The following is a 21,032-nucleotide window of genomic DNA, read 5'->3' as shown; positions in this document are numbered from 1 at the left end:
TGTTGCCGGGTTCAGAAAACACCTGTTTGAATTCGGAATATTCCTGTGGGACCAGAGACGTGGAACATAGATGAACCCCATTGCTGTCCGTTACTAGAGAAGTCGAAACGGTCCTGGTGGGAACCGGTAGCTTGCATTCTTGAGCACACCTTTCGGATGAAAAGGTCAAGGTCTGGGTTCTCCAGTCTATCAAAGGATTGTGGTGTTGCAACCAAGGTAATCCCAAGACCATTTTGTAGTTCGGTGACTTGATAACATCAAAGGCTAGTTCCTCGTAATGATCAGCAATCAGAAGAGCCAGTCCAACTGTGAACTGACTAACGGGTCCAGAAGACAAGGGAGTACCATCAATAAGCTCCACCGACAGAGGCGTGTGTCTGGAAACGAGTGGTATCTTATGTCTGGTGACGAACGTTTCGTCGATGTAATTGCCGGAAGCCCCACAGTCCAGTAGACCGGATACTTCCAGGTTCTTGTCTGGTAATTTAATTCGGACCTTCAGGGTCTGTAGCACCGCTGGTTGCATGGGCAGACGAATAGAACAAATAACAGAAGGGTCTGAGGAAGGAATGGGACCTGTCGTTGCCCTTCCTGTATACGACAGGTCTCCTAGTTTCCCGACTTCTTCTTCTGCGGACGCAAAGGACACGTACCCAAATAATGTCCAGCTGCTCCACAGTAAAGACACAAACGCAAAGACCTCCTTCGTTTCTTCTCTTCTTCCGTCAAAGGTCCCCTCATGGCTCCTACTTGCATGGGCTCAGGTCCGGACTCGGTCGACCCAAACGAACCAGCGGGTGTGTTGGTCGTCCGGGGACCGCTTCTGTCAAGCCGACGTCTCTCAGCCTTTCGTTCGGCTAGCCTTTGGTCAATACGGAGTACTTGATCAATCAAGAGTTGAAGGCTCTCTGGTTCAGGGATGTGAAGTAACTCATCCTTGTACTCCTCTCTCAGGCCTCGACGAAACAGTGTCTTCTGTGTAATTTCGGGCCACTGGGAGTCGGTAGCCAAAAGTCGGAAACGGCTGATGTAGGTGATGACGTCATTGCTTCCCTGTTTGTAGTCCATCAATTGATTCTGTGCAACGGAGGCCAGGTTCGGCGTCTGGACTACCTCAAGAAAGGCCTTTTCAAAGGCAGCAAAGTCATTCAAAATAGGACTGTTCGTAACCACAAACGGAGTTGCCCAAGCTAATGCGTTCCCAGTTAGGTTCCCCAAGATGTAACCAATCTTGGCCCTATCGTTGTTGAAGTAGGTAGACCTGAAGAGAAAGTGTATCCTGCAGTGGTTACAAAACTCTGCCACCCGTCTAGGGTCTCCGTCGAATTTGATGGGTGTTGTATGAGCCAATGATCCCTCTACTTGAGAGGTACTGGGTGCTCCTTGCGTTATCATTTGTCGTAATGTTTGATTCTCCTGACGCAGGGCGGTCATCTCGGCCCTGAGCGCTAGCAACTCGTTCCTCATGTCCTGCGATTCATCCATCTCTGAATCAGAAGGAAGGCGTCTCAATCTGTCAAGCTGATTGGCCCGAGAGGACCGCGTACCTGTAGTCTTGGTGGTTGGTCTCGCAGAGGTCGCCAGTCTGGAGTCCGGGAACTGATGAAATAGCGGCACGAGGAATCAGCCTCTCCACCACCCAAAAGAGGAACTGGGTGAAGGATGGACCAACCCCCAATGTCACGAAGGCACTCTCCCAGGTAAGCGTGACAAGAGGATTGTAGGCTCAGATGGATGGAACCATAGTCCAGGTGGAGCTTGTTGTCAAGACCGTGAATCTTCCAAGAACCTCAGTGCAGCGACAGTTGGTAGATAGACCAGTGTAGCAGAAAAGGTATTCGCAGTAGGCAAAAGGAGCTTGGCTGGTGCAGATGGTTCCAATGGTACACAGGATGAGATTCGGAGTCAGGCAAGACAGGAAAGAGTGAGGTCAGTTGGAGCTAGCTGTCTGGCCAAATAGAGAACTGTAGGAACGTGCCCAAGATGGAACAGGGGAATGCAGGCTAGTGTAGGATAAGTCCCATCTACACAATGATGACTCAGGACAGAACTCCGGAATGGGCTGAGGGAAGGCTGACCCAGGGCAGAACCCAGGTAGTAGCTGGAGGCTGGCTGGCCCAGGGCCGGACCCAGGTGAGGATTGGAGGCAGGCAGGCCCAGGACAGGACCCGGGTAAGGACTGGAGTCAGGCTGGCCCAGGGCAGGCCACAGGTAAGGACTGGAGGCAGGCAGGCCCAGGACAGGCCACAGGTAGGACTGGAGGCAGGCAGGCCCAGGACAGGCCACAGGTAAGGACTGGAGGCAGGCAGGCCCAGGACAGGCCACAGGTAAGGCAGGCCCAGAACAGGCCACAGGTAAGGACTGGAGGCAGGCAGGCCCAGGACAGGCCACAGGTAAGGACTGGATGCAGGCAGGCCCAGGACAGGCCACAGGTAAGGACTGGATGCAGGCAGGCCCAGGACAGGCCACAGGTAAGGGCAGGGCAGGAACAACGAGGTGAGCAAAGCGAACCGCGTTGAGACGCGACCCGCTTTGACTCGCGGCCTCTTTTATGGGCCGCCGGCGCCCGAGAGGCCTGGAACGCAAACCGTTCCGTTTCCGGGCGCCGGCGAACCCATAACGAGGCTTGGGAGGCAAGCCCCCACGGCGCATGCGCGGAACCGAGAGAGAGGGCCTCCGCGCATGCGCCGAAGGCCGCCGGCCCCGTAACCCGTCGCTCCCCTCCCGGCGAGTCCCCAGACGCGAACGCGCGGGTAGACTCGCCAGGAGGAAATGGGAGCGGCAGACCCCAGTCTCCCGCGTGACATGACACCCTTGTTTGACAGACTCGAGCTGCATCATCTGTAATTTTGGCAACACGTTTGAATTGACAACATTGCAACAACCCATTATAGAGCCATCCAGTGCAGCCACCTCTTTCGTCAATTCCATTAAGGAGCCAGATTGAATTTGTACTTCAGCTTTCAAAAGCTCGAAGACAGAGACCAGCGAATTCAACACATAACTGAGCGCACTTAATATGTTAGCATTCGGCTGGGTCCCCTCAACCATAATTGCCTCCTGCGTTTCACTTGCAATTATAACTGATGATGTTTCAGTTGGCGGATCATCCTGCACCAGACTCGTAGATTCTTGATTGGTTTCTATACCCGACAGATTCAAATTGCTCAAAATAGGGATACTTGTATCCAAAGCAAGTGGGGGCTTGATGGTCTCATTAGGTTGACTATTCTTTCCTAAGGAGCTTGATGACATATCAATGTCTCTCTGAGTTGCTCTTTCATGTGCCACTTTGTTTCCCCCAAAGTTCTCCTCGATTTTTTCCTGAATTTTTGTTGTTGTTATTGTGTATTCAAGTCCCTTTTTCCAATTGTCAGCTAGAGACAATTCAGTGTCCAGGACCCCGACGCATCTCACCGGAGTGGAAACAGAGGGGAGACAAGCGTCCGCATGCACTAGAGCCTGACTCTGCGTCTGCTGCACCCCCACCCCCGTATGCTGACCCACACTGATGTCCTCCACAGGGCCTCTAACGCCCATACTTGAATGGCACTTTGCTATTTTGGGCTCCTCCCATTCCGGAGCTCTGGGATCATCATGTAACAAATTGCTCCTTAGTTTCATAGGTCCGTTGGATCCTGCATATGAACCAAAAGGAACACACTGATCCGAAAGGCGGGGGGGGGGGAGAGGGTGAGAGAAATAGAGGGAGGAGGAAGACGGGGGAAAAAGAGAAAGAGCAGGACCCCTGCAGCTCAAAGGCTATGAGCCCACAGGCACTGCACAGGTTTTTTTAGACAGAGCACCCTTTTACGGAGGAATGCTCGTCTGTTAGTTCCAACGCGTGTGTATTCAAAACGCGTGGCAGCCGAGCGGCTCAAAGGCTGAAAGGCTGCAGTCGCCGCTCGGAGCTCCACTTACTCCCCGCACACGCCGCCCCCGATAACAACAATTATGACACGGAGCACAAGAACAAAGAGCCCCAGCAGCCGCACAGACGAGGTTACAGTTGTGTTGAGCTGAATGAACTGTGCGTGCTACCAATGTTCCAATGTTCCGCTGAGATAACGGCCACGATGTAGTTCAGTTTGCCGGTATTAAATGTCAAGGCAGGATAGCGACCACAGTTCAGTTCAGAACAGCTTTACCTGGTAATGTGAGGCAAATCAAAGCTCCCCGCCTTGCCTCCGCCGACTGCAATGACTGCTTCCACTCACACACCACTCCGCGGTCCTAGGAGTTTTTAACTGCTTCTCCTGCAGCAAATAGTAGACAGTAAGGTAGGACTCCAAAACAAGGCAGCTGCACAGGAATTGAAGTGAAAAGGTTGGAGACTGCAATGACTGCTTCCACTCACACACCGCTCCGCTCCGCGGTCCTAGGAGTTTTTAACTGCTTCTCCTCCAGCAAATAGTAGACAGTAAGGTAGGACTCCAAAACAAGGCAGCTGCACAGGAATTGAAGTGAAAAGGTTGGAGACTGCAATGACTGCTTCCACTCACACACCACTCCACCTCGGAGTTACCATGGGACGAGAATGCCCCGCGTATGCGATGGGAAACACTGGGGGCACCCATACATGATGAAGACTGGGGGTACATACTGAACCAGACCCAGAAGATATCTCTGAACTCCAGATACAAGCAAATTAATTTCAACTTTCTACATCCGGTCTATCACACCTCGGTCAAGTCTCACAGATAACGCCCCGATACCCCAGACGCTTGTGGGAGATGTGGATTTGCCCCGGTAGGTTTTCTCCATCTGGCATGGGAGTGCCCACGGGTCCACGACTTCTTGTCAGAGGTGCTGGACAAAAGCTCCTCGATCGTTGGTGATCCTTTAGAGTCGGACCCCACTCCAACTCTCCTGGGATGCACTAGAGACTTGCAACCTACAAGGAGACGCTTGGCAGGGTTATTGTTGATACTAGTGCTCAGAAGGGTGGCTATGGTTTGGGGGAAGGGCCGTCCACCAGGGTACAAGAGTGGCTGCAGGACATTGCCTACTATCATGATGTTGAGACTGCTCTGCCTCTACATGCCTGCCCCCCAGAGGTGTGGTACCCATATGTCCAATACTTGATTTCAACTGCGGACTGAAGGTGTTGTGTGTAACATGAAGAACACTTAAATTGCGGATGTTTGCTGAATGTGTTTCCATGTCGAGCGGGCATTATGGGTGTTAGGCAAGATTGTATGCAGTACCCTTTGGGTGCACTACAACAACCCTGACCTCCTGGCAATAGGAACCCAACCTTTGGTATACGTCTGTACTACACAGGTTGGTAGCGTGAATGAGCAACCAGGCTTATCTCAAGAGGGGTCAATGTGAGCTGTAGGGGGGTTACACAGAGATTCACAGAGACAAGTATTCAAATAAACTCTTACACACGGTTTCTTGATTAAACAATTATTAATTTATCAGTCAGTTGAATACTCCTTAGTCAGAAGGGGCAATATAACAGTAACATACAAATACACGCTCTTGATATTTCTCAATCAGTAAGCATCATTTTGGGATGGTACACAGACACTTCCGACACCCTCAGGTGACATTAGTAACTACGACACTGTGGACATTAATATACCACGGTTAGCATTTAGAATAGTCAGAGTTTGTCAAAGAGAAATTTTATTACAAAAAAACAAAAGATCTCACAAATATTCTTAAAGCAAGTAAGTACTTTTGAAACGCCCCCCCCCTCTCCCCCAATGCAAAGTTAGTTAACCCCTTACTAGGAGGAAGAACACACACAAGAGTCATTCAGGGAGCCAGGCTAGGCCAAAGTCAATTGGGCAAAAGTCTAGGTGAAACTGAAGCACTTCGTAAAGGTAGGTAAAAGTCTTGCACAACGTTTTAGAAGTCTTTGTAGAAAGGAAGAAATCAAAGAAGGGCCACATTCGAATGGTGAGGTAAAGAAGCTATTAGCAACTCTACAGAGCAACCAAGACAGGTCTCAGCAGAGAACTAGTGAGGTTACACGACAAGAATAAGTTCTCTTACAGTGTACAGTACCTTTGGTTAGAAGAAAAGGGCTTTGGCAGTCTTCTGTTCCTGTGCAGCTCTAAAGATCCTGTGCTCCTGGTCCTCAGTCGTGGGGACAAGAGGGAGGACGTCTGGAGGACTCCTGCACTGCAACGGGACGATCAGCAACAGAAAAGGACCCACTTCTATTCAGTGGCACTTGGCAGTTTCAGCTACTCACGTCTAAGCAAATAGCACCACTGCGGACTCTTGGCTGTTGAGATGGTCTTTGCTTGCATCTGGGGAACAGCACTCTGTTGAGGTGTCTCAGGCTCGGTCAGTCCTGCTTCCTGGGAGTCCGGAGGATCTTCCTGGAGTTCTTGGCCAACTTAAAAGCAACGCACACAAACAAACTGGTGTTCCTCTCCCTGGCTATTCGGTTCCAGCAGCAACTGCAGTGGAATTTCAACCAGCTCCAAACGGATTTCCAGGTGTCTTACTTTGGAGTTGTTTGGTCCCACCAACTCAAGGGGCGAGGCAAATTCGGAGTTTCAGCACAGCAGCAGGGCTTCACCGGGCAAACCAACGATCCAGCAGTTGCAGCAGGCGTCTCTTCCAAATTCTTCATCGGATTCCATCGTCCAGTGGTCGACTCTGCCTTCCAAGCCAAAAAGCCTCACCTTTTAGGCAGGTTTCTCCCATTAATTCTAGCCTAGCTGTCAGTCACCCAGCAGGGTGGCTGTCCTTGCCGGACTCCCAGCCGGCCAATCACCTAGGAGTGCATTTCTGTCTCCTAGGAGACTAAGCACAGGGAGTTTCGGGAACCTCCTTCGCTTCCTGCCCCTGCCAGACACCCTGGAGCCAGAGGCGGGCTTCACTCGTGAATCCCACCAAAGGCAAAGCGAACAAAGGGACCAAACCTGGTTTGGCGCGCAGAGTAAATCTCAAGAAGGACCTTTCCACAAAGAAATGGCGAAAAAAGAAGACCGGGCCATTGTGACAAAAATGGCAACCTTGGATGCTTTACTGCAGCTGCGAACGCAGCCTGTGGTAAATGCACACCACGGTAGTTAAAAGTAAACCACTGCCACCAGCTATTCATCGAGGAAAGGGTAACATAAAAATGTTACATGAGAAGCTAGACAAAGGGGATACCAAGTAACCCCTCCAGCACCCTATTGTAAGATAGTGTGTGCTGGGTCTAGAAAGTTACAATGTAAATAAAGTACATTTCACTTCACTGCTCTTGGAAACAGTTTATCCAAAAGAAGGTATTTAAACCTTTGGGAAATCTGCAAAACTTCCCTGTGCCACTGCACTAAAGGTGCTGTGTGGCACAATGTAAAAGATGATGCCTATGGAGTTTGACAGACTCCATAACCTTGGTTGTATAAAATACAAAAATAATTATTCACTTAACCCAGCCCTCTATCCTAGCTAGCAAAGATGACATTTTTCTCTTGCTTCTGTCTCTGGTGCTCACTTCCTCTGCCTCCACTCTTGCACTTCACCAATCATGGTCACATCCTAAGCACAGCTGGCTGTTCTGCTTATCTGCACTTAAAAATGTCCAATGTTGGTTGTCCTTAATCTTTGTATGTTCACTTATCGGGGTGCAGAGATAGTGTGGGGCATTCCTGTCCTGGTATTAAGTGGGTTGGACATGAGCCCAAAACGCTTGCAAGCCTCCAGATTGGCCAGCAATGCATTCTGACTGGAACAAAACAACCCTGAGACCCTGAGTGTTCCCCTGCCAAGGAGAAAACAAGATGCATGTAGCGCCTGTTTTAACAGTGTCCCTTCCAGGAAAGCGCTACACCAGAGACCGCTGCTGCACAAGCAAGCTAATAAGATTGGGATATGGGGCATTGGGAGACATGCAAGTCTCACTGCAGTTTGTTAGTGCTGGTAAATGGCATAAAGCCTAGTTTTAGGGAGAATTCTCAGAAATGTGCTAGTTCCCTTCTACCTTCGAGAACTCCAGCACTTTTACTGGACTTAAGGACTTAATTTCTAACCTGGAGAGAGTGAGACCTTTTTCCCCACTCTCTTGTGTATTTTACTGTGATGTGGACTGTTTATTTTGAGTTTTGAGTCTAACAAACTCCATAGGCATCATCTTTACATTGTGTCACACAGCACTTTCAGTGCAGTGAGACAGGTATATCTTCCAGATTTCTAATGGTTTAAATACCTGCTCTTAGATTAACTACAGTTTCCAAGAACAGTGAAGTGAAATTGACTTTACTTACATTGTAACTTTCTAGACCCAGCACACACTATCTTACAATAGGGTGCTGGAGGGGTTACTTAGTATCCCCTTTGTCTAGCTTTGCATGTAACATTTTTATGTTACCATTTCTACAATTAATGGCTGGCGGCAGTGGTTTAATTTTTCCTACCATTGTGTGTTTCTACCTCGGGCTACAGTAAAGCACCCATGGGTGCCCATTTTGTCAGAACAGCCCCGGTCTTCTTTTTTCACCATTTGTTGAAAAGGTCCTTCTTGATATTTCCTCTGCATGCATAGCCAGGTTTGGTCCCTTTGTTCATTTTGTCTTTGGCGGGTTTCACTGCTGGAGCCCGCCTCTGGCTCCTGCGTGTCTGGCAGAGCAGGAAGTGAGGGAGGTGCCCGAAACTCCCTGTGCTTAATCCCTATGGTTACAGGAATGCACCCAAAGGTGATTGGCCAGCTGGCTGTCTTTGGAGCACAGCCACCCTGCTCTGTGAGTGTCAGCTAGGCTGCAGATGAATGGGAGAAACCTGCATAAAAGGCGAGGCTTTTGGCTTGGAAGGCAGAGTTGACCACTGGACGAAGGAATCCAAAGACGAACTTGGAAGAGACGCCTGCTGCAACTCCAGGACCGTTGGTTTGCCCGGTGAAGCCCTGCTGCATTGCCGAAACTCCGAATTCACCTCGACCCCTTGAGTTGGTGGTACCAATCAACTCCAAAGTATGCCACCTGGACATCCTCTCAGAGCTGGTTGAAATTCCACTACAGTTGCTGCTGGAACCAAATAGCCAGGAAGAGGAACACCAGTTTGTGTACGTTGCTTTTAAGGTGGCCAAGAGCTCCAGGAAGATCCTCCTGACTCCCAGGGCTCAAAAAGTACTTACCTGCTGAAGAATATTTGTTAACCATTGTTTTATTCCCTCATCTTTTCCTTTTGACACTAATCTCAGTATTGCTCTAAATGTGCCAGTGATATATCAATGTCCACAGTGTCCTAGTTATTTACGGTACCTCAGGGCAGAGGTCTTCAAACTGTGGGGCGCGCGAATGGAAGAGCTCAAAGCGTTCAGAGATGGGAGGGATTAACCATAGGGATCAGCATGGCTAGGGGCAGGGAATGAGACGGATGCAATAACCCAACAACTGTGTATCCCCCCTCAAATGTCATCTCCACTGGAATAGCATTACAGAGCCTCATTCAAAGGGCAGATTTGAAGTGCCTGTGTTAAAGCTCTTATTTTAATTACAATAGTTTTGGCTTAAAGGTAGCCCTTTCGATGCCACCTAATAGCCCAAACTAAAAATGAAAAAAAATAAGGGTGAAGAGAAAGAGAGAAAGAAAGAGAGAAAGAGAGAAAGAAAGAGAGAAAGAGAGAAAGAAAGAAAGAGAGAAAGAGAGAAAGACCTTATACGAACTGTGGCGAGTCGGAAGGACACAGACTCATTGAGGACGTGGTGGATATTATTAATTAAAGTAAAAGGATAAAGCCTCACTTTCAATATATCTATGGGTGGTCCCTGCCTATGTTATTAACTAAGTCGCTTGTCAATCGTGAATGTACAACAAAAGAATAATTCTGCTGTCCAAAACTACCCTTTTCAGGCGTGGAGAATTACTCCCTTCTCCTAAGGGTACTTTTAGTACCGGTCATTCAATACAGAATTCGAAAGTAGTCTCTTGGGAATGACTCCACTCTTCTGAGGGTACTTCTAGTACCAGTCCTTCAAAATATGATTCGCGAATAGTCTCCTGTAACTTCTTCTATCAAACTCTTAAATTCCTTAACTGGGTTATTTGGCTTTTTCTTCTCTTAATTTATTCCTCTTGAAATTCTCTTATTAGTTCTCCTTTGTCTGTTATTCTCAGCATTCCCTTTGAGTGAGCTTTGTAGGAGTTTACTTAACATGTGGTTCACTTTCCCATTTTCTTTAGCCTCTTTTTCATATCTCGTTTACACTTCAGGCTATTTTGGTTTTGTACAGGATGTCGAGTTACCTTCCCCAGGAACTTTTAGCCATTCCTATCTTCTCGCAATATTTAGGTGTTCAACAGTTCTTTCTATAAAGTTATCACACTTATACTTCCTTTGTTCCAATTTAACTCGGTTTCAGATTTTATAGTGGGACGAGTTAACTGGGTGATATGATTCCCAGTGGTCTTCCAGGGTCCCCCGTTCTTCCCGGTCAGCTTCCCTGCAGTAGGAGAATCTCTGTGGGAGTCCTTCTTGCAGACCCTTTTTTTCTGTTCATGGACCCCGAGCTTCTCTCTGGCGTCTCTCTCCACGTATTATCAGGTCTCTTCACAGCATTGGGGCCACTCTGTGGCCGATCACGCAAGCAGTGGTCTCCTAATGATGGCTATATCAACAATGTTGTTTAGACTCTCGGTCCACCAAGGATTCCCCGTCCCTGGCCTTGCCACCACCTTCGTTTTGGCGCTTGCCCTTCCACTTTCTTGCGTTCTGGCTTCGCCCTTGCTCCGGCACACCATTTGCCAAAGTTATTCAAGTTTGAAACTCGCAGGTTCAGAGTCTCTCTCTCAGTCCAGCTGTATGTGACATCTGAGACCTTCCCCCGCTGACGTATATGGTTCTCTCTCTCTCCCGCTCTCTCTCTCTCTCGCTCATCACTTAGCTTGGGTCCTCCCCCAGATGATGTGCATGGGTTGCTCTCTCGCTTTGTCTCGCTTTAGTTCGTCTTTCACCGTTTACGTTTATCCACCTCTCCGTGGATTGGGTATTCGGTTTTAAAGTGACATGACCTTTTCTCCTGAGATAACAGCCATTGGGAGTTTCTTTGTCCCAGTATTTCTAGTTCACAGTTACTGATATTATGGCTTCTTCGTCCCAGTTTTGGTATTTACCAGGACTTGTTATTACAGCATCCTTGTCACAGCCTCAAAATAACTTACCTTTGCAGAAGATAAAGTACTATTTTTATGACAACTTTGTGTGAACATATGCTTATTGAAGGATACGTGTATTATACTAAAAGTGTACCGTTCCAATTCCCCCCAAGAGTGTGCATGACTGATCAGCCAAGTCTATGACTGATTCCCACTTGTAGGGCTAATCCATCCTCCAACCTCCCAGCCTCGGAAGAGATCCATATGTTCACTGCCCTAGAACCTGCCTGGCCTCCAACCACCAAGTACAACAGTCAACAAAACACCTCAGTTACTTACTGAATATAATGTACAATTATCTGAAACCATTAACCTAGGTGAAAAACAAACGTTTGGCTCAGTTCTGAAATGCATCAGACAAACCTCAGAATCGACTGGGTTGTTGCATGTGGTTTCCTTTTCTTCAAGCGTCTCTTCCTTGGTTTCTAACATATCCTTGTCTGTTGCAGCACCCCCAATATCAGCTTTGTCACTGGGTGCCGGTGTGGCTGGCATGGAAAACAGACAAAAATAAATGTATTACTTGACAGGATAGCTCTTCACAACGGATACTTTTTATAGTTACATGCTTAGAATCACTGTGACTGTTTTAGCGTTTCAACATAATGAAAAGTTACTATCCGTAGGCGACTACTCTACTACCATTACAGACCCTCATTTTGCTCCATTCTTGTGGGAGGTCATCTCCCTGGAAAGGGCTGGGACCAGAGCATAGCGTGAAGCAGCATTTTCGATAAACCAAAAAAGGAGTGTGCCGGAACACATTTCTCGCCCCCTTGCATATGCTCCCAAATCTAACCGCCAGTCCTTTTATATATCGTGGTACGTGGCAAATGACATGGGGTTACATATGGAAGAAAGTGAACTATATACTAGGACTAATTACTATTGTGAGTAAATTCGTGTTACTTTCCTGTAGGTATAGTTCACCAGCATTTGTATATTTTATAGATTTATATTCTAAATATTCCCAGATGATCACTTGCATTAAAACTTTAAAAGGTTCTCACAACGGGGCATAGCATGTAGAACCATCCATGTGGCAGCTCCACTGAGCGCGTCCATGCTGAGCCTGGGCCTCATGCTGCGTCTCCTTGGCGGTGCGTCGACCCGGAGGATCCTATAAGGCGAGCCCATGGGTGAAATGCCAAGGAACATAACTGCCTGAGGGGGCCTAGCAGAATGCTCCATGATCCTGATGTTTGGCACACAGAAGCTGTGGCAGGAGCACCCAACGCGGTGATCCAAGATGGCGGCTGTTAGGGAGAATTCTCAGAAATGTGCCAATTCCTCTCTACCTTAGAGACCCCCGGCAACTTTGCTGGATTTCAGGACTTTTAATTTTTAACCTGGAGAGAGAGAGACCTTTTTTTCTCCACTCGGTCATGCATATTTACTGTGATTTGAAACTCTGTGTTTTTTTTGGTAGTGGAGTCTGACAAACTCCATAGGGATCATCTTTTACATTGTGTCACACAGCACCTTTAATGCAGTGACACAGGGAAGTCTTTCAGATTTCCCCAAGGTTTAAATACCTTCTCTTGGTGAAACTACTGTTTCCAAGAGCAGTGAAGGGAAATTGACTTTACTTACATTGTAAACTTTCTAGACCCAGCACACACTATCTTACAATAGGGTGCTGGAGCGGTTACTTAGTATCCCCTTTGTCTAGCTTCTCATGTAACATTTTTATGTTCCCCTTTCCTCAATGAATGGCTGGTGGCAGTGGTTTACTTTTAACTACCGTGGTGTGCATTTACCGCGGGCTGCGTTTGCAGCTGCAGTAAAGCACCCAAGGATGCTTTTTTGTCATATTGGCCCGGTCTTCTTTTTTCGCCATTTCTTTGTGGAAAGGTCATTCTTGAGATTTACTCTGCACGCCAAACCAGCTTTGGTCACTTTGTTCACTTTGCCTTTGGTGGGATTCACGAGTGAAGACTGCCTCTGGCTCCAAGCTGTCCGACAGGGGCAGGAAGCGATGGAGGTGCCGAAACTCCCTGTACTTAGTCTCCTAGGAGATAGAAATGCACTCTTAGGCGATTGGCCGGCTGGTTGTCCGACAAGAACATCTACCTTGCTGGGTGACTCACAGCTAGGCTGGAATGAGCTGGGAGAAACCTGCATAAAAGGTGTGGCTTTTTGGCTTAGAAGGCAGAGTCGACCACTGGACAAAAGAATCCGAAGAAGAGCTTGAAGAAGATGCCTGCTGCAACTCCTGAACCGTTGGTTTGCCCGGTGAAGCCCTGCTGCTGTGCTGAAACTCCAAAGTCGTTTCGACTAGAGAAGCCCTGTAAGGACGACTTCTCCCCTTGAGTTGGTGAGACCAATCAACTCCAAAGTAAGCCACCTGGACAACCTCTCGGAGCTGGTTGAAATTCCACTGCAGTTGCTGCTGGAACCGAATAGCCAGGGAGAGGGCCACCAGATGGTGTCCGTTGCTTTTAAGTTGGGGGAAGAGCTCCAGGAAGTTCCTCCGGACTCTCAGGAAGCAGAATTGACCGAGCCTGAGCCACGTCAACAGAGTGCTGGACCCCAGATGCAAGGAAAGTCCATCTCAACAGCCAAGAGTGGTGCTATTTGCAGCAGTGGTGCTATTTGCAGCAGTGGTGCCATTTGCTTAGACGAGAGGAGCTGAAACCCGCGAAGTGCCACTGAATAGAAGTTGGTCCTTTCTGTCGCTGATCGTCCCGTTGCAGTGCAGGAGTCCTCCAGACGTCCTCTCTCATGTACCCACGACTGAGGCCCAGGAACACAGGATCTGCAGAGCTGCAATGGAACAAGAAGCCAGCCAAAGCCCTTTTCTTATAACCAAAGATTCTGTACAGTCTAAGAGAACTTACCGATTGTCGTGTAACCTCACTTCTCTGCTGAGACTTGTCTTGGTTGTTTTGTAGAGTTCTAAAACATTGTGCAAGACTTTTTTACCTACCTCTGAGAAGTGCTTCAGCTCACCTATACTTTTGCCCAATTGACATTGGCATAGCCTGGCTCCCTGAATGACTCTTCTTCCCTCTGACATTGTGTTTGGTCTTCCTTCCAGGAAGGGGTTAACAAACTTTGCATTGGGGTGTTGTCAAAAATACTTACCTGCTTCAGAATATTTATGAGCTCTTTAGTTTTGTCCTTATAACCGATTTATTTGGACAAACTCTTAAGACTGATTCTAAAAGCCAACAGTGATATAAGTTCACAGTGTCCTAGTTACTAAAGTCAATTGAGGGTGTAGGAAGTGTCTGTGTGCCATCCCAAAAGGGTACTTACTGATTTAGAAATATTAAGAGTGTGTATTTTGGAGTGTATTTGTGTGTTACTATTATATTGCCCCTTCTGACGCATGCTTACACAAACTGACTTTTAAATACATTAATAATGGTTTAATCAAAAAACCTTGTGTGTAAGAGTTTACTTGAATACTTGTCACTGTGAATCGCTGTGTAACTCCCCTACCGCTCACATTGACCCCTCTTGAGATAAGTAGGCTGTTCAATCACGCTATCAACCTGTGTAGTACAGACTTATTCCAAATGTTGGGTTCCTATTGCCAGGAGGTCAGGGTTGTTGTAGTGCACCCAAAGGGTACTGCATACAATCATGCCTAACAGCAGCTGCCATCCTGCACCGGAGATGAGCTGCGGCAGTGACAGCGTGGGGCCTAACATCAGAGGACCAGCGTGGCACAGTGGCTGCCCCCCAGTCCCCTCCCGGTAGCATTCAGACAACAGTGCCACAGCCTGCAAGGGATAAGCGCAGGCCCGTAAGGTGAACCCCCTGCAAGCACCCGGCCAGATATGACCAAAGCCTGGCCGCCAGGGGACCATCGCCGTGGCATAGCTGCAGGCGGAGCGCCAGAGATCTCTCCCATCAGCTCCCTGGGCAGAAACAGCGCTGGAGTTTCGGCCCTCGGCTGGCCTGCAGTTACCTCCCAGCCCTCAGGGAGGCTGACAGCCAGTGGGCGGCCGGCAGTAGCGGCCTGGATGCCCGGCTGTTGCCCGGGCGATGACAGTGCGTGTGCATTTGGGTGGTTGAGAGGACAAGGAAGATCCCACACCCTGCTCTACATGCCCTTCATGGGGTGGAATCATGCGTCCTGGCCAGCATCCAGCAGCCTTTATATGAGCAGCCCCAGACCGGGACTGCAGAGGACATAGAACCAGGAGGAGTTATCTCATGGCCACCACAGATCTTTACATGGACAGGGGCTGCAGAACCTCCGGGACAGACATGATATTAGCCTTCGACAGCTTATCTCAACTTCTGCACAAATCTAACGCTCCGGAGGTGCAGATACTGACAGGCTACGCAACCTTTAGCGGTACCAAACAGCAGAAGAAAAGCAAAAGCACGGATATTGTCACCATGCTACAAGAAGGGTGGTAGACGGAGACAGTGAGAGCCATGGGCTAATCTCCCGAAAGGGCCCAACCCTCCCCCCGGCCAGTTAGCCACAAAGAAGGGCATCCAGGCCTTCATGAAGGACATTAAGGCAGCATTCCAGAATTGCATGTCAGAGCCAACAACAAAGCTGGAATGTGGATGGCTGCTTAGTGGAGGCAGAACAGAGGCTGGGAGAGGTGAGGACCGGGCTTCAGAGCAGGCGGAGGTGCTTGCTGACTTGCAGCATGGGATCCAGACCCTCGAAGGTGAGAGTACTGCCATGGCACTGAAGCAGGAGGACATGGAGAATAAGGCGCTGAGAAATAATTTGTCCCACCCTCTATTACAGACCAGACCCTGGGCGTATATGTGGGCAACGTGTTCCAGAAGTTACTGCTGCACCATGAGCGAGCTGCTCTGCTGTTGAACCACACTCAGAATGCGAGGAAAGCGAGTCCGGGGATCTTCGGACCCCCCTAGCGGATGTCATCACGAGAGTCCATTTTTACCCCACCAAGCAATATATTGTGGCCACGGCCCGCTCACAGGTGGACATAATGCACCAAGAGGCGTACCTGCATATCTTCCAGGACTTGGCGATGGCGACCGTACAGAAACATAAGGCCCAGAGGCCGCTGACCACCATTCTCCTAGATAAGAACATTTGCTACAGGTGGATCTTCCCAGCCACTCTCCATTTTTCCATCGCAGACACAATGAGAACGATAAGCTCCCACAAGGAGGCAGAGGACCTATGGGCAGAGGACCTATGGAACGGCCTGCGACGAGGGGTTAATGATGACTCCTCTCCATGGCATCCGGTGACCTCAGAGCGAAGACCCTAAGTCTCTGCGCACCCCATGGCTGGTGTCGGGGAAGTCCTGCAAGCTCGGAACTCATTTGAAACGCTAACAACCCCATTCACGACACCTGCCCAGGGAGGCACCTTCGGTGCGATGTCCGAGGATCAGTGTAAGTGCCTTTGTTTAGTTAGCTTGGCACGGGCGCCGCATGGGCATGACCAGAGCTCTGAGCAAAGTCGCTCGCTGGTCACATGGGCAGGGAGCCCAATCTGGTTAATGCATGGTTGCCACTGGTACACTTTCAGTTTATTATGTTTGGAAAATTTCAGTTGCAGCAGTTAGGCATGGAAGTTGTAGTTCCACATAGCAGATGATCCCCACCCAGCTCCCCCCCTCTGCAGCAGAGGAAATGGCAGTTGCAGTCTCAAAAGACGTAAAGACCAGGTAACTACATCGACTCCTCCTTTTCGTTGACAAGACAAATTAATGCAACAGCCTCTAACACTGCATATACGTGTAAGCTCATGAACGCCTACAGACCATTTCTGATCACAGGTAACTGCATTACTCTTGCCAGAGCCTTAGTCTTATCCAAGATCGACTACTGCAATGCTCTCTACCTCTAAACCAACAACGTACCTGAAAAAGCTACAGATCTTCAAAAATAATGCTCTCAGGTCAGCAACCAATCACCCCAGATTCCACCATATCACAGAGTTTAGGCACATTGTACACTGGCTCTCAGTCCCTCAAAGAATCAATCTCAAAACCCTCTTGCTCACTTTCAAATGCCTACACAACCTAGCACCCAAGTACCTCTGTGTCAAATTCTCATGGAAGTCGTCGGACTGAGACACCAGAGCAGCATACTCCTACTGCCTGTCCATTTCTAGGTTTAAGCTCCAAAAGCCAGGCGGCAGCAGTTTCTCAGTCCTCGCAGCCAAGCTGTGGAACACTATCAGCACCTATCAGAGCCAAACCCTCATTCAATACCTTCAGAAGTCAGGTCGTTTCCTGGCTTAAACGATTTGAATCTCCTGACTGGTAACTCAGACTATAATGAATTTCATACATCTGTATGAGAATGCATTACTTACCGTAAAAGCATTTCTGATGGTTGTATCTGCTTAGATTCACATGCTGTGCATAGGTCCGACATCCAGTGGTCACTGCGGAGTATTGCATTTTGTTTTTCGTAGTCGAAAAGGGGACGTCGACAAGGCGTGTCTGAAACACTATCCCTATAGTGACGTGCGTTGTACCCACAATCCCTCACGCGTCGAGGTCCCTCTGTTTGTATTTTTTCTGCCCTGAGGGAGCCTTCTAGACGTGAGTGAGTACAGAAAAGAGAGAGAGAGAGATATATATATATAAAGGAAGTCTATGTTCCTTCCATCCGAGCGGGGAGGAAGGGTGGGCGCATGTGAATCTAAGCAGATACAACCATCAGAAATGCTTTTACGGTAAGTAATGCATTCTCTTCTGATGTTTGTTAATCTGCTTAGAATCACATGCTGTGCATAGACTAGCGAGCAGTACCCGGAGTTGGCGGTGGGTTATGAGAAGGAACAGTAGAGAAAAGGTGTCGTAATACTGCCTGTCCCACCTGGGAGTCAGATCTAGAGTGTGTATCTAGACAGTAGTGTTTTGTAAAGGTGTGCACAGAACTCCAGGTAGCCGCTTTGCAGATGGACTCAAGGGGAACATTTGCAATGAATGCTATGGATGCCCCCGTGCCTCGAGTAGAGTGTGCTCTTGGCTTAAAGGGCAGTTCTCTCTTAGCAAGAGTATAGCAGAGAGTGATGCATTGAACAATCCATCTAGAAATAGTGGATTTTGAAACCGCATCTCCTTCTCTTCCTGCTGCCACCGAGACGAAGAACTGATTAGTCTTCCTCAATGGTTTGGTTCTTTCCATGTAGAACATGACCGCCCTGCGTACATCAAGTGTGTGCAGAGTCCTTTCTCCCAAATTGGAAGGATTTTGAAAGAACGTTGGTAGTTCTATAGATTGGTTTACGTGGAATTTAGAAATAAATTTTGGAGCAAACCTAGGGTGAGTGCGTAGAACCACTTTATCTCTGTGAACTGTAACGAAGGGGTCTAGAATAGAAAGAGCCTGAAGTTCACTTACTCTCCTGATGGAGGTGATAGCTATTAAAAAAGCAGTCTTAAGAGTGAGGTGTTTAAGAGATGCTTTGTGCATGGGTTCGAATGGAGAGCCCATGAGTCTTGTAAGTACCACATTAAGGTCCCATCCGGGAGCTGGGTCAGCTATCGGGGGGTGTATTCTTTTTACTCCCTCCATGAAGGCCTTTATAACAGGGAACTTCCACCACGACACTTTGAGTTGGGAAGTGGTGTATGCAGAAAGTGCCGCTAGGTGGACTTTAATGGAGTTGAATACTAGACCTGAATCCAAAAGGTGGGTTAGGTATAGTACCACATGTGTGGGAGAGCAGTCAATAGGGTTGATGCCTTTACTCCTGCCCCAGATGACAAATCTTTTCCACTTGCTAGAATAGCAGTGGCGAGTGTTCGGTTTTCTGGCTTCCCTGAGGATGTCCATGCATCTTTGCGGGAGTTGTAGATGTCCGAACTCTATGATCTCAGGAGCCAAGCTGCTAAGTTCATGTTCTGGGGGCATGGGTGCAGGGTCCTGCCCTTGTCCTGAGACAGCATGTTGTACGGGCAGGGGAGTTTTACTGGGGGAGATAGAGACATCTCCATCAAGTGAGCGAACCATGGTTGTCGTGCCCACATAGGGGCCACTAGTATCATGGTCACTTGTTCCTGGTGCATCTTGTGCACCACCTTGTTGAGAAGGGGAGTCGGGGGAAAAGCGTAAACAAATTTCCCTGACCATTGCATCGACAGACCGTTCCCCTTGGATTGGTTCTGGGGGTACCTGGAGGCGTAACTTAGGCATTGAGAGTTCTCCAGGGTTGCGAACAGGTCTATCTCTGGGAAACCCCATTGTGTGAAGACGTCGAAGACGATGTCTTCGTGCAGGCGCCATTCGTACTCTTCGGGCAGGAGGAAATCTCAGCTGAGTCTGTCTGCCAGCAGATTGAGTTCCCCGGGTACATGTAGTGATAGTAGGAACATGTCCCGTTTGAGAGCCCACTTCCATATATTTTGGGCCAGTTTGGATAGGCCTGGAGAGTGGGTGCCCCCCTGCTTGTTGATGTAGTACATGGCTGTAGTGCTGTCCGTGAGGACCATTACAGTCTTGCCTTGTAGGTGTTCTTGGAAGGCTTTTATTGCCTTGAATACCGCCAGTAGCTCCAGTAGATTGATGTGTTTGGATGCTACGTTCGGAGTCCACACTCCGTGAGCAGTCTGATGGGATAGGTGAGCCCCCCATCCTGTAAGGGATGCGTCTGTGGTTAGAGTGGCTTCCGCCGCGGGTGTGGCAAAGGGTTTTCCTTTTTCCATGTTTCCCTTTGTCCACCACTGTAGCGAGAGAACCAAGGCCTGCGAGACCACCACTAGATCCTCCCATAGTCCGCTGGCCTGACACCACTGGCTGTTGAGCCACTCTTGCATTGGGCGCATGCGCAGGCGCGCGTGAGGTACCAAATAAATACACGACGCCATCATTCCTAGCAAGCGCATTGCTTTGCGTACCGTCACCTCTTGGCCGTTTACATATTGGGGGATCTGAAACAGCATGTTTTGGACCCTCTCTTTGGAGGGGAAGACGAGGCCGTCCCTTGTTTGAATTAGAGCCCCTAGGAATTGTTTGATTTGACTGGGGTTTAAACTGGACTTCTTTTCGTTGATGGAGAAGCCTAGCTGGAACAAAAGGTCTACCGTCTTCTGGGTATTTGCGAAACATGTTTCGTAAGAATCCCCTGTTATGAGCCAGTCGTCGAGGTAAGGGTAAACTGGGATGGACAACCTGCGCAGGTGGGCCGCTGCCACTGCCAGCACCTTCGTGAATACCCTTGGTGCTGATGCTATACCGAAGGGTAGCACTTTGAACTGGTAGTGTTTGCCCTTTATCATGAACCTTAGGTATTTTCTGTGCGCTGGCAACATTGAAATATGAAAGTATGCATCTTTCATGTCCAATGTTGTCATGTAATCTCCCTGGGAAAGCAGTGGGATCACTTCCTGTAAGGTTACCATACGAAACTTTTGGGGTTTGATAAATCTGTTCGCTGGGCGCAGATCTAATACAGGGCGCATGGTTAGATCCTTTTTGGGTACAAGGAAGTACACTGAATAAATACCTTCCGTTACCTGAGATAGAGGCACGACCTCTATGGCTCCTTTTTCCAGAAGTTGTTGTACTTCTTGCAGAAGGATGGCAAGATGTTCCGGCGTCATGCGACGTCCCCTCGGGGGTCTGTAGGATGGGGAACTGTTGAATTCGATACAGTAACCGTGGGCTACGGTGGAAAGTACCCAACGGTCTGACGTTATCTCCTCCCATGCAGGAAGAAAGAATGTTATCCGGCCCCCGACCGGTGTTGCATGGGAGGGGACGCGAATGTTCGCGTCACTTGGAGTTGTTGGGGGCTTGGGAGCCTCTGGGGGTGGATCCCCGACCCCTCCCTTTGCCCCGGCGTTGGCCTCTTTGGCTGTACTGCCCACTATTGGTTTGGTAATTGGTGGCAGGGTATTGCTGATGTTGACTTTGTTGTTGGCGTTGGCCACGAAAAAAGCGTTTGTTGCCATAGCCGCGCCTGGTAGTGGGCTTAGAGATTTGGTCAAGAGTCTTGATAGTGTCGAACTCTTTTT

The 21,032-nt window shown here is 48.8% G+C and overlaps 1 protein-coding gene across 14 annotated transcripts in view; it reads right to left on the bottom strand.

Moving 5' to 3' along the window:
- The window catches only part of CHD3 (chromodomain helicase DNA binding protein 3), a 2,755,261-nt gene that overhangs the window by 693,540 nt on the left and 2,040,689 nt on the right, over window positions 1-21,032 (bottom strand). For all 14 annotated transcript variants that reach the window (XM_069646310.1, XM_069646296.1, XM_069646309.1 and 11 more), the window contains one exon: window positions 11,470-11,594. In XM_069646310.1, coding sequence (XP_069502411.1) covers window positions 11,470-11,594 — 125 coding nt within the window. The remainder of the gene's footprint in view (window positions 1-11,469; window positions 11,595-21,032) is intronic.

Source organism: Ambystoma mexicanum, chromosome 1p (genome assembly GCF_040938575.1).
Source record: "Ambystoma mexicanum isolate Mex_15411 chromosome 1p, UKY_AmexF1_1, whole genome shotgun sequence".
Lineage (NCBI taxonomy): Eukaryota > Metazoa > Chordata > Amphibia > Caudata > Ambystomatidae > Ambystoma > Ambystoma mexicanum.
Note: the sequence above shows the minus strand (reverse complement) of the source record. Positions and strands in the feature narration are given on the sequence as shown.